Source organism: Dipodomys spectabilis, unplaced genomic scaffold (genome assembly GCF_019054845.1).
Source record: "Dipodomys spectabilis isolate Male_0828 unplaced genomic scaffold, ASM1905484v1 ptg000132l, whole genome shotgun sequence".
NCBI classification, from domain to species: Eukaryota; Metazoa; Chordata; class Mammalia; order Rodentia; family Heteromyidae; genus Dipodomys; species Dipodomys spectabilis.
The window spans coordinates 3,795,835-3,808,115 of record NW_024870809.1 but is presented as its reverse complement, the minus strand read 5'-3'; the positions used below and the strand labels follow the sequence as shown (position 1 = coordinate 3,808,115).

Below are 12,281 nucleotides of genomic sequence, written 5' to 3'. Positions count from 1 at the left end.
AAGCAGGAAAAGGAAGCTCAGGCACGAAGTGGGGGAGTAGGGCATGACTAAGAAGGGTGGGAGATGACACCCTCACTTTCGTGGTTTTAAGTAAATCTACCATTTCGCGGCAGATAAAATGGGGACGGGTTTAGAAAGCCAGTCTCAGCAATACCCCCAAAGCCAAGCTTGCCCCGCTGCAGTTCTCCACACGCGCCAGTCTTCTGCGTTCTGCCAGAAGTTAGTGAGGACTGCTGGGTGCCTACTATGTGCCAGTGTCCAAAGAAGTGACTGGAAAAGCGGGGCACTGGAGGCGGAGTCGGTTAACCAGGCTTCCCCCTAGGGGAGGCGACTTGTGTCACCGTGGCAAAGAAGGGTAGGGCGGTCGTGCATGCGTGCAAGCTCAGAGTGCAGGAGACAAGACTAGGCAGGCCACGAGAACAAGGAGGAGGCAGAGGAGGAAGAGGAGGAGGAAGAGGAGGAGGCGGAGGCGACAGCGTCGGCAGAGGAGGAGGAGGAGGAGGAGGGGGAGGAGGGGGAGGAGGAGGGGGAGGAGGAGGGGGAGGGGGAGGGGGAGGAGGGGGGAGAAGGAGGAGGAGGAGATTGAGTCTCTGGAGGGAAGCAACTGGGTGGGAGGGGGAGGGCCGAGGAGCTTGGCAGGGAAGTGTGAACGGTGAAAGGGGGGCTGGGAGGGGGGGTTGCGGGAGACCCCGCAGGGCAGGCAAGGCGGAGTTTTGGTGGCCTGAGGACGTGTGGGAAGGTGGTAGGGAGATTGAACTGGACGTGGGGAGGGACAAGGGCGGGGGGAAGGTGGCGGCGAGGAGGTGGAGAGAGGGAGGGGAAGAAGGAGGAAGCTAGTGCCGCTGCTGCTGGGGGGGGGGGGGGAGGAAGACGACGGGGAGGTGCAGCCCTGCGCGGAGGCGGTGGTGGCAGCGGTGGCTGCGGCCCCGGCCGCCTGAGGAGCGAAGTGCTGGGGCGCAGAGAGCACAAGGAACCGAGCGATCGCGCCCAAGCCTGGGCCGCGGGGTCAGGCTGCCGGTAAGTGCAGCCCCCGTGGGGTGCGGCGGCCCGTCCCTGGAGCCGGGGCGGGAGGCGCGGGAAGATACCGCGGTGCTGGGGCGGAGGGTGGGGGCCGCTGCAACCCGGCTCTGGGCTGGCTCAGCCTTCCGCCCTCCCTCTCCGCTTCCTCCTGCTGCTGCCAGGGAGAGGGGGGCTGGTCCCGGGCGGGCCTCGGGCGGAGGGTGGTGCTGCTCGGAGGGCTGGCGTCTGGGGCCGGGGGTGGAGCTGGGGGCTCGGGGGTGTACCCGGGAGGCGGGAGGCTGGACCGACCCGGACGGCTGTAAATTGGTTGGAGGGGCCGTCCGCGGCGAAGTTGCTAGCTGGGGACAGAGACGGCCACGCGGTTGCAGGAGTAAGCGATCTCTCTGAGCAGAGCGTGAGACGTGGAGTCCGGCACCCCTGCCATCCCTGTCGCCCTCCCTGCCTGTCTGGCCCTACCGGCTCCTCTCCTAGCCTCCGCGTGTCCCTTTGCTCTCACCCTGTTGGCCTCCCTCCCCTTCCCACTTTGCACCCTCGGCAGTGCCGGGTCCCCTCGGCCTCCACCCTTACCCTCTCGGCGTCTGGCTTCCCTAACCCCTGCTTGCTTTGCCACTACCCCGGTTCCCCTTTCCTTGCCCATGCTAGTTACCCCTCCCTGCTTCGTTAATTCCCGATGCAATTGCCTCTTTGAGACCTTTTTTTTTCTCCTCTCCTTCCTTTTAGATTGGCCAACGGCTCCTTTCAACCCTGCCTCGTTGGTGGCCACTGGAGAAGCGCGGGGGGCTCCCCCAGACAGCCGTGGGGACAAGTTAGATCCAGCACATTACCCCGGGCCTTGCGTGTAGCTGCCCATCCCTTCTTGCTCTAGGTGCCCCGGTGTCCGAAGGGAGGTGGGTGGCGGGAGGTGCCCTCCTTACATGTACCACCACCCAGGCGACCCTGAGCTCTTATTCCATCTCGCTCTTGCTTCCCGCACGGTGGTCAAGAGCCACTTTACATCATGTCCCGGTATAGCTACGAAAGTCTCCTGGACTGGCTCTATGGGGGCGTGGACCCCAGTTTTGCAGGCAATGGGGGCCCCGACTGTGCTGCCTTCCTCTCTTGGCAGCAGCGGCTGCTGGAAAGTGTGGTGGTTCTGACTCTGGCCCTATTGGAGATACTGGTGGCCCTGCGGCACATCCTGAGGCGAACGGAGGACGGTAGGGGTGGCCGTGGCAGCCAGCCACAGCAGGTGACCCAGCGGCCAGAGGAAGGCAAGGAGAGCCTGAGCAAGAATCTGCTCTTAGTAGCCCTGTGCCTGACCTTCGGGGTAGAGGTGGGCTTTAAGTTCGCCACCAGGACCGTCATCTACCTGCTCAACCCCTGTCACCTGGTCACCATGATGCATGTGAGTCTGTTGACTTTTTCCTGGGCAGCCTAAGTGATAAGACTCATTTGTGTGCTCAGGAAGCTCCACAGTGTAGATACACTTCTTTCATCCCTATGGAAAATGGGACCCTTAAAAATGATTTTCCAGTTAGTGGTTACCTTTGTGTTAATTTCAGATTTGTTTTTTTTTTCACTTTTGCACCAAGTGTCAGCGCCACAGTGGAGGTGAGGAAGCTTGTGTGTGAACCTTAGAAGGGCAACATGCAAGCCCCAAGCCCCTCCCACCTTTCCAGTGCTGCCCTTGCCTGGCCTTCCCCAAGCAGGAAGTCCAGCCCCAGCCAGGTGCCCTTTCTGAATCACTTCAGTGGCTCGGCCCTCTTGTCTTTTCCAGTACTTAATTTCTCAGGGGCCTAGTGTTATTCCTTCCCGGGAGGTGGTCATGTAAGCTTCCTTATCTTCACTGTGGTATTTTGGGGAAATAATTTACGGGTTTCTGTTAATGACTTTCATTTGGAAATTTATGATCTTAGGGTGAGCGAGGTCTTTGAGTTCTAAGGTGCTACAGCAACCCCAGACGCCTACCAGGAGCTCTCTAAAGCAGACCAGGCTCACTGGGGAATGTGGAGCTGGTGATCTCTATCTCCTATCTCTGATGAAAGGGTATTTACTTACTCTTTGGGAACCTTTCCATCTTATCACACATTTGGTCTCCAGGGGTGATCAGAGAACTGATTTCTTTATCTTCCAAACTTCTAGCTATTAGCTATGCTATGGAAAACAAAAAGGGATTGAAAGAGAAATTTCCAAATACAGAAAAATAATCTGGGTGAAGACCAAGAGTGAAACTGCTTTTCAGTACTCAGCCTGTGCAGAGAGAGGAGGAGGAGGACGAGGAGGTGGAGGACGAAGAGGAGGAGGAGGAGGAGGAGGAGGAGGAGGAGGAGGAGGAGGAGGAAGAAGAAGAGGAAAAAAGGGAGCATGGGACAGTGATTCCATCTTTTTTACAGTTCAGCCTGTGGAAAACTGGTGGGTTTTATTTAAGGGCAATTTAGAAACCTATCATTAGCATCTTTATTGCTTTTATATTTGTAGACAGTTTGTGACAACCTTATATGGGGCAGGAGGTTAAGATTGTTATCTCAATTTTACTGCCTCACTAGAGCTTAGTGATAGGTCACTTGCCTGCATCCAGCAGATGAATTAGCATCTGGAACAGGCTGTCAGTCTCAAGTTGAGGGTGGTAGTGGGTGGTGGGACAGCCCTGAGGCAAGGCAAGAGAGGCAGATGAGCACTGTACTGTCTATTCATGGCTCAGAGACTTGCTAGCAACTGTGTTCCTAGGAACTAATGTTTGGTGGCACATCCCTGGCCTCAGTTTCCTAATCTGTAAAATGTAGTAAATGACCTGTGGTCTCTCCCAGTATGCACATGTGGCAAGGAGGTGTGGATCGCTTGAATGATGAGGCATTATTGACTGGGTGGCTATAAGCATGGAATGGAGATGGAATGGGCAGTCTTTTTGTTTCAGAGAGGGCATCTTGGGAAGTGATGCCATTCACAGGAAATCCAGGGCTGGCCCAGCTAGACCTTCTGTGTAAGTTTGAGCCAGTCCTCTTTCTTTCTTGTTTATGAATGGGCTTTTTGTTACCCAGAAAAAACACATCTCAGCCGCTGCTGTGGAAGGCTCTCTGCACAGGAGTGCTTTTTTAGGGTGGCAGGTGGTGAGGGTCAGAGGTGCTCCTTCTACAAAGGGGTCTTGAGGCCTCTGGCAACCACATATCTAGAAGGTCAACAAAGAACTAAATTCAATCTCAAGGGCTGCTGTGGCTGTGATGACTTCAAATCTGGCAGCACCGTGATTTTAGAGGGAAGATTTAAGAGGCTTTTAGATTTAGGAGGCCTAAGGCTAGCATTAATGAGTTATGTGACTTTGGGAAAAGAGCACTTCTTGGGTCTCAGTTTGCTCATCTGCAGAATGATGCAGAGCTGTACTCTTGGTTTTTGGCAGTACACATTCCGTGATTCTTTTCTCCATACGCAGCAGATGAAGATATGTCAGAGAGCTCTTCTGAAGGCCTTTCTTTCTGACCAGCTTTTGTGGAAAAAGAAAACCAGTGTCTTTTCCATGAATGTTATTAAAACTAGTGTTTTCTCTGTGGATGTCAGGTAGCCAGCCCCCATGTATGTTGTGATCCCTGTGGCTTCTAGTAAGCCTTACACATGCAGAGGATGATAGCACTTAGATGTATGTTTGGGAGACTTTGCACTGATTTCTGACACCTGTGGTTTTTCTCCTGTCCTGCACTTAGCTTAAACACTGAGGGAAGGGAGCAGAGTCATGCTGAGAAATTCTTGAGCCCTACCAGGAGTATATTCCTTTGTCCTTTATCCCAAAACATTGCTTTCTATCACCGTGTGTGTGTGTGTGTGTGTGTGTGTGTGTGTGTGTGTGTGTGTGTGTGTGCGCGCGCGCGCGCACGCGCGTGCGCGCGTGTGTAGGCGAGGGGGGGGGGAGAGGGGGGAAGGAGGGGAACCTAGCCTTTGATATTCTATACCCTTTGTGTGGCTGTTCCCTGCAAGTAGGAATGTATGGATTTTTTTTTAAAGTTGATGTGAGTGCTTAAAAAATTAACAGATGGTTGGCACATTGTAGCAGTGACTAATGAGAGTAGGTGAGGTTAATAATACCTTACTTTTATTTAGCACTTTACTATCTATAAAGCACTCTCATACGCATTTATCTTATTTAGGGTTGTGATAGATAAGCTTAGGCCTGAAGAAAGGCATGTTAAAATGTTTCCTATGACCTTGTCTCTTTCAAGGGCGAGATAGAATATAAAGAAGTGTTTTGGCCGGGCGCTGGTGGCTCATGCCTGTAATCCTAGCTACTCTGGAGGCTGAGGTCTAAGCATCGAAGTTCAAAGCCAGCCCCAGCTGGAAAGTCCGTGAGACTCTTATCTCCAATAAACACTAGAAAACCGGAAGTGGCACTGTGGCTCAAGCAGTAGAGGGCTTGCCTTGAGCTAAAGAGCGCAGGGACAGTGCTCAGGCCCAGAGTTCAAGCCCCACGACCGGCCAAAAAAAAAAAAAAGAAGTGTTTTAAAAATGAATTAGTCAAATTAGGCTATAATGCAGCAGTAACGTATGGCTTTCTTCCTCAGAGTGGATGTAAGTTTGTCACAAGGATGATACTGCTTAGCTAGTAAGTAGAGAATTCAGAGGGAATTTTGTTACCTTTTGGCCCACCATTTTTCAGTCTGCAAATATTCATTCCAAAAGCCTTGTACACAGACCTTAGTCACGGCCATGCTGCCTTTGATTACTTCTAAGGGGTTAGTCACTGCCATGCTGACTTTGATTACTTCTAACGGGAGTAGGGTAAGGAAATGCAGAAGTTGTATCTGAATTCTGTTCCTGATCCGATTTCCTGCTATTGGGTTTCTTTTTGGTCTTGTCTGATTTCTCACACGTCTAGGACTGTATATTGATATGGCTCTAGGATTGCTGTAGCACCATCTCATAGCTGAAAATATTTAGGGGTTTTCATACTTAGTGTGAAGGTTAGCATAGCACAATTAAAACCTTGCTAAATATCCATGGTCTCTACCATACATACCAGTGATAATTTCTTAAAGCATAGCCAGTCAGTCTCCTTTTGCTCATGATTTTAGCAGATATGGCTAAAATTGTGCTGCTTATTAAAAATCTCTGCCAAGCTAGTGGCATAGGTGGATGGCTTTAGATCTGAGCTGCCACAGTGAGAAGAAAACCATGCTTAAGCAAGCAAGGAGAGATTCTTGTAAAGATGTAGTTTTTTATGGGAAGGATTAAAATTCTCAGCTAGGTGTAGTGGTGGTACCTTAGTGGTGGTATCTGCCTGTAATTCCAGAACTTGGGCGGTGAGGTTAAGGCAGGAAGGTAAGTTCAAAACTAGACTGTGTTACTCAGTGGGAGCCCGGCCTGGGCTGTATAGCAAAATACTCTCAAATCAAAAACAAAACTCTATGTAGTTTGTCTAATGTAAAAACTAGTGGTATGAAGTTTGTGAGCTCAGTTAGGTTGTAATTTGTCTTAATGAAAAGATCCTATTTTGCATGTCTTGTTTAATTGTCCAGTTCCTGTAAGTTCTGTGTGTGTTTGTGCCAGCATCTCCTGATTAACTACTGAACTTAGCTGGGTGTAGCATATGCCATTTAACCCTCCATGTCTGTGCACATAGAACAGGCTGTATCCAAGCTGGACATTTGGCAAGTAATAATTGGTGCTATTGACCCTTTAGCTCTGAGTCACTAGATGGTTGGGGTTTTTTTGGCCAGTAGTACTGAACCCTATTATTTTTTTAGTTAGCCATTGTTATTCCTTTTTTTGTCTTCCTTATAATATTTTAGAGTTTGATTTTTCATCATATATGGCTTACTTGCTTTGTGTTTCCTGTTTGGTTTTTCTTACCTCCTTGGTAAAGGTGGTGATTGGCCTCTACTCAGAAACTCCTGAGCTTTTGATGGTAATTCTTTGCAGCTCACACTGATGTATTCCAGATACCACGTGATGGATTTCTTTCAGAGAAAACCTGATGGAGGTGAAAACTAGGCTCTTTACTTTCCCTCTTGACTTTAGAGCAGATACACCTCCTCGTTCCCCATCTGTTGTCTGGAGCACTGATTACTGTTCCTGCTTGGAATTGGCATCTGTAGGTAATAGGTACAATGAGGGATCAGCCATCTGTTGACAGCTTATCAGATGGGCTGTATCCTGTGTTGTCAGTCCAGGGAGACACAAGGGGATGATGTTTATATGAGCCTCGGCAGTGAGGCATGACTTTCCTCTTTAGTTTGTTTTATTTCCACCCCCAAAGGAAATTTGCATTTTCCCATCTTCCATTGTTACAGTCTTTGGGGACATCTGTTATAATGAGAGGAGGAGTGGATTTGTAGAAATACTCCATAGCAGCACTGGGATTTAAAATTATGATGCTTGTTTTACCCATGGCTTGCTACAGGAATTTGAACAAATTCTTTAACTTTTTCCTATCTCAGTCTTCACCATGAAATGGGTCACATAGAAACAAAGCATTTTAATCTTTTGATAAATATATGATCACTTAACTGGAGTATGGAGTAGCTGGGCAAAGCTGATCAGAATGGGCAGGTGACCAATGTGCTTTGCTTGAGATTCAAAGACAGTCAAGCCTCACCTCCTTTCACCTTTCTTGATAGCTAGTGAAGTCATTCTTCTCATCGGTGCTGATGCTTTTAATGGCTGCATGCCCAAGTCTGCATGTCCTTGTACTGCACAGTATGCAAAACTGGGCACTTTTACCAGAGGTCTAGCTCACACCAACAGAGAGGATGGATTTTCTTCTCATCCTTTCCATGCTGTGCACCTGTTAGTGCAAGCCAGCATTGTGTTTGCTTTTAAAATAACCATATGTTGCTGGCTTCAGCTCAGTGACTGATCCACAGGCTCCTTGGATTTTTGTTCCTTTGCCACAGATTTACCACCTACTTCTTAGTCTTCATAGGATTTATTTTGGTTCCTGTCCTCTGGATATTCTGAAGATTCTTCTTTGTGAAACCTTTGTAGATGATACTGACCTGACTCCAATTATTCTCATCATTCTAATAATACTCTTTCTCTTCCTTCCCCAGACCTTTGAATACTTCCTAAAGTCCTAGGTAAGGGGCTGGGGAAGGAGGTATAGCTGAGTTGTCAGTGCATGCTTTGTATGTATGAGGCCCTGGGTCAAATCCCCAGCTCCTTAATGAATCCTTTTGTATGCAGGTAGATAATCTTGTGTTTGGTCTGGTTGCTTGTTTTTGCATGGTTCTTCAGTCGCCACTGTTAGCAGGAGCAATTTTTATAAGGAAAACCGTACAGTACTGGAACTCCCTGTGGAGCTGAATACAATGTGTTACCGGCACACTAATTGATTAATGTTTGCTTGGATAATGGTGCCCGACTGCCTGATAGAGTTGACTTTTTGCTTTCCTTTTTTTCTCCCCTCTAGTGGCCCTCCCTGTGGTCCCCTGAGGGCTCACATAGTTCCTGTATGCCCAGGAAGAGAATCTTCTTGTTTGCTTCTTTTTTAATTTTGAAATACTCAGAGTAGAAAGGCAGTCAGCTCTAGCTCTCACATCTTTTTGTAGAATTTCTATCACAAAGAGCTGGTTATTAGAACCAAGGCCCACTCTTACCCCAAAGTATCTGCTTGCTTTCATCATGATTAGGAAGTTATGCTGTTGGATCTCAGTCTTAATCCCTTGGCAGATATGTGGATATGCCAACTTTGATTTCTTGTTTCTTTAATATCATATAAATGAAAAGAATGTTATTAGGCTAGTGACTCACAATTCCTCTTTCCCCTCCTGTACTTTGTAGTGGGTAGCTCATTATTAACACGTCTCATTGACATACTCCACAAGAAGATCAAGATTTCTCAGCTTCTCCTGTCCTTTTTAAAAGTTTGTCTTTTTATTTCCAGTGCTGGGATGGAAGCCAGGGCCACGTGCATGCTCTGCAAGAACTTTATCACTGAGTTATACCACCAGTTCCCTTTCTTTGTTGCTCTATGTTTTATTACACTGAGAGAGTCTCTCCTTAAATGTTCCTTTCCTGCTAGTTATTGGCCAAGCAATAACCAACAACTCTGAGTGTGAAAAGTTTTCCTTGTGAGGATCCTTGGAAACTGGCTCTCTACACAGCAATCTAAGCAGGTCAAGGGTAAGGATGAGAGTGTGTGTTTATAACAAACTCCCTATGGTTCTAATGCTGATGAAGTTGGGGCTCCAAATTGACAGACATTACTTGGTAGTCAAAGTATTAGATGGGATGTTGGCTCAAGTGTTCCTTCCAACTGGTGTGAGCTGTCAGGGTCTTCTGGCAACATGTTAGGATTGGTGTGGGCATTGGGTAGCATGGCCCAAATTAGTAGAGGTTAAGATTCCCAAATAATTATGCAATGGAATTTAAGGGAACTTTAGAGTAATATGAGTTTTCTTAGCAAAGTGTAACCATGTAGACTCCCTCCTTCCATTCTCTAAGATCTGTAGACAAACATGAGGAAATTTTCACACTTGGATGTTACATACTAACTTTTGGTGATACTTTGTGTGTGTGTGTGTGTGTGTACGTTTGCATACTTGCACCAGTGCTGAGGCTTGAACTCAGGGCCTGGGCACTGTCCATGAGCTCTTTTGTGCTCAAGGCTAGCACTCGACCACTTGAGCCACAGCTCCAATTCAGGCTTTTTAGTGGTTAATTGGAGAAGAATCTCACAGACTTCCTGCCTGGGTTGGCTTCAAACTACAATTCTAGGATCTCAGCTCCTGAGTAGCTAGGATTACAGGTGTGAGTCACTGGTGCCCAGTGATACTCTTTTTTATAAATCCCTGTAATTTTGTATATTATACATTAGTTGAATAGGTTGTCACACTTCCACACATTTATACAGTGCATCCTGATCAATCATCCTTCTACTATCACTTTCCCTTTCCTCCCTTCCCCTTCCCCAAACAACTTTCAGCATGTTTTATTGTTCAATTCTTATGCATGTAAATAATCAACCGTTTATGATACTCTGGTTTTAAATACTCATGTGTATTTAGTCATTTTGTGTTCATTCAGCAAACCTCTGAATGCCTGTAAGTGTCCAGCATTGGAGGCAAGAAGTGGCTCAGAAGTAGATCATAGAGGGAGACAGCCTTTTCCTAATATATTTAAGAAAAGCTTCCTAGAGGAGGTAATTGAGCTGAACTGGATCATATAGTATACTTATTATTATTATTATTGCTAACAGAGACTCCTGAACTCCTTGTTTATCTCATTCTTTGTTCTGGTGCCTCGAATGGGCTTAGCTGTAATAGATGCTCAATAAAGTTATGTGAAGGAATGAGGGTGATACAGGAAATAAGATAATTCTAGGTATTCTGGGCATTGGTGGCTCATGCCTGTAATCCTAGCTACTCAGGAGGCTAAAATCTGAGTATCATGGTTCATAGCCAGCCCCAGTCAGGAAGGTCCATGAGACTCATCTCCAATTAACCACCAGAAAACCAGAAGTGGGTTGTAGCTCAAGTAGTAGAAGCACTTGCCTTGAACTGAAGAGCTGAGGGACAGTGCCCAGGCCCAGAGTTCAAGCCCCATGACCAGCAAAAAATAAAAAAGATAATTCTAGGTATAAGAAACAGTGACTGCAAAGGCAGAGTCCCTTCCTCTTTTATGGTATATTGTCCCAAGCACAACTGGAATCATTTGTGTCTTATTATCAGGAGCTCATTTCTTCTTATTTCTCCCTCTGCAAGCTAAGTGAGACTCTAGAAATGCTCTGCCATTTCTAACTGTTGATAAGAGAACTGCGGATGCCCATGAATTGTCAGTAGCGGACATAAGATAGAGAATTATGTTCTCTGGGCTGTTCCAACGAGAGCCCATGCTGTCAAGGGCAGATATACAGAACATTGAGGTTAAGTGAACAGAAAATAAGAATGCCGAGATGGCAGTTAGCCCACATGCAACTAGGAAATGCTTTTTAGTGGCTCACAGCCTACTTGCTGTCCTGAGTAAACGCCACAGCAGAACAGGTAAAATATGGTGCTGTCTCACCTTCCCTCCCAGCCTTCATTTTTCACTGCTGGAATTGTGTCTATGTCTTTCTCGTATTGTTTTTCCTGTTTCCTTGTCTCTCCATGTGAGTGACTCCTCTATCCAAGCCTTCTTCCTTCCAGACTATTCTAAGCTCTCAAATAATTCCTTCTCCCATTTCCCGAAAGATGTGACACCATAGGGAACTGAGGAGGAAACAGTTCTGCTTAGAAGTTTCATGCTGAAATGGGAATGTTAAGTGGACAGATGCTACTGGGATCATTTTATTTATTTTTTGGGTAAGACTGGGACTTGAACTCAGGTAGCTTTGAACTTGGATGCTTTGCTCATTTGTTGATGCTCTACTAACTGAGCCATTCTTGCAACTCCCACTGGGATCATTTTAAACAATGAATTTTTTAAAGGACTTAATTACCTTAACTTACTAATTGGTAGACTGCATCTAGTTTTTTTTCTTTTCTTTTTGGTGCTAGACTTGGGGCTTAAACTCAGTGCTTTTGTGCTCAAGACTAAAAGCTCTATCAGTTGACCCACAGCTCTACTTCTAGCTTCGTGGTGGCAAACTGGAGATGAGTCTCACAGACTTTCCTACCTGGGCTGGCTTTAAACTACGATACTTAGATCTCAGTGTCATGAGTAGGATTACAAGCATGAATCACCACCTCACATGTAGTGTTTTTAAGCACATAGCCTTTTCCATGTTCTTTGGCTAGATTTTGGTCTCGTCCCTCCCATTGCCTGACCATGAGAATTGTACTTTTCAATGTCTTTCCACCTTGCCTTCTGACCCTCAGGGGTACACAAGTCTCCTCCCGAAGTACTTAGATGCAGTCATTCACCTGAAGGGCGGGGGATGACACTTCCCCTTCTGAGTACTTTTTAGTCTATTACTCAGCTCTTCACTAGTTCCATAGGGTGGGGCCTGCAAAACTGGGCATGGTGTGTCAGGGCACTAGGACTGGTTGTCAGGCTGAGATCCTTGGTGATTTGTGAGCCTCTTAATAAGCCCTATTCATCCTATAGCATGAGTCTTGTACTGAGTTGGGTGGTGCTGAGGGAAGGACATAGATGATAAAAGCCAGGAAGGAAGAGAAGATGATTGGAATACTTGGCAGAAACAGTGTGAGCTGTGGCTGGTGTGCATGTGTCTAGGTGTGTATGAGAGGGAGTGTTAGGTCATCTACAGAGGTGGAGAAGGACAAGCCCATCTTCATTCCATCCTGATGCCTTCAATTTCACCATCTCCAACCCGTGTCAGCAGTGCTGTCACCTTGGGGTGTATTTTGCTGTCTGTG

At 47.2% G+C, this 12,281-nt stretch overlaps 1 protein-coding gene across 5 annotated transcripts in view; it reads left to right on the top strand.

Moving 5' to 3' along the window:
• Nucleotides 1-880: 880 nt before the first annotated feature.
• Nucleotides 881-12,281, top strand: part of Tmem164 (transmembrane protein 164) — a 174,011-nt gene continuing 162,610 nt past the window's right edge. The window contains exons 1-2 of one of the 5 annotated variants that reach the window (XM_042690034.1): nucleotides 940-1,017; nucleotides 1,741-2,404. In XM_042690034.1, coding sequence (XP_042545968.1) covers nucleotides 2,018-2,404 — 387 coding nt within the window. In that variant the 5' untranslated portion in view covers nucleotides 940-1,017; nucleotides 1,741-2,017. Of the gene's footprint in view, nucleotides 1,018-1,297; nucleotides 1,391-1,740; nucleotides 2,405-3,358; nucleotides 3,412-12,281 lie in introns of those variants that run through there. The other 4 variants (XM_042690035.1, XM_042690040.1, XM_042690039.1 and 1 more) reach the window with 4 other exon arrangements.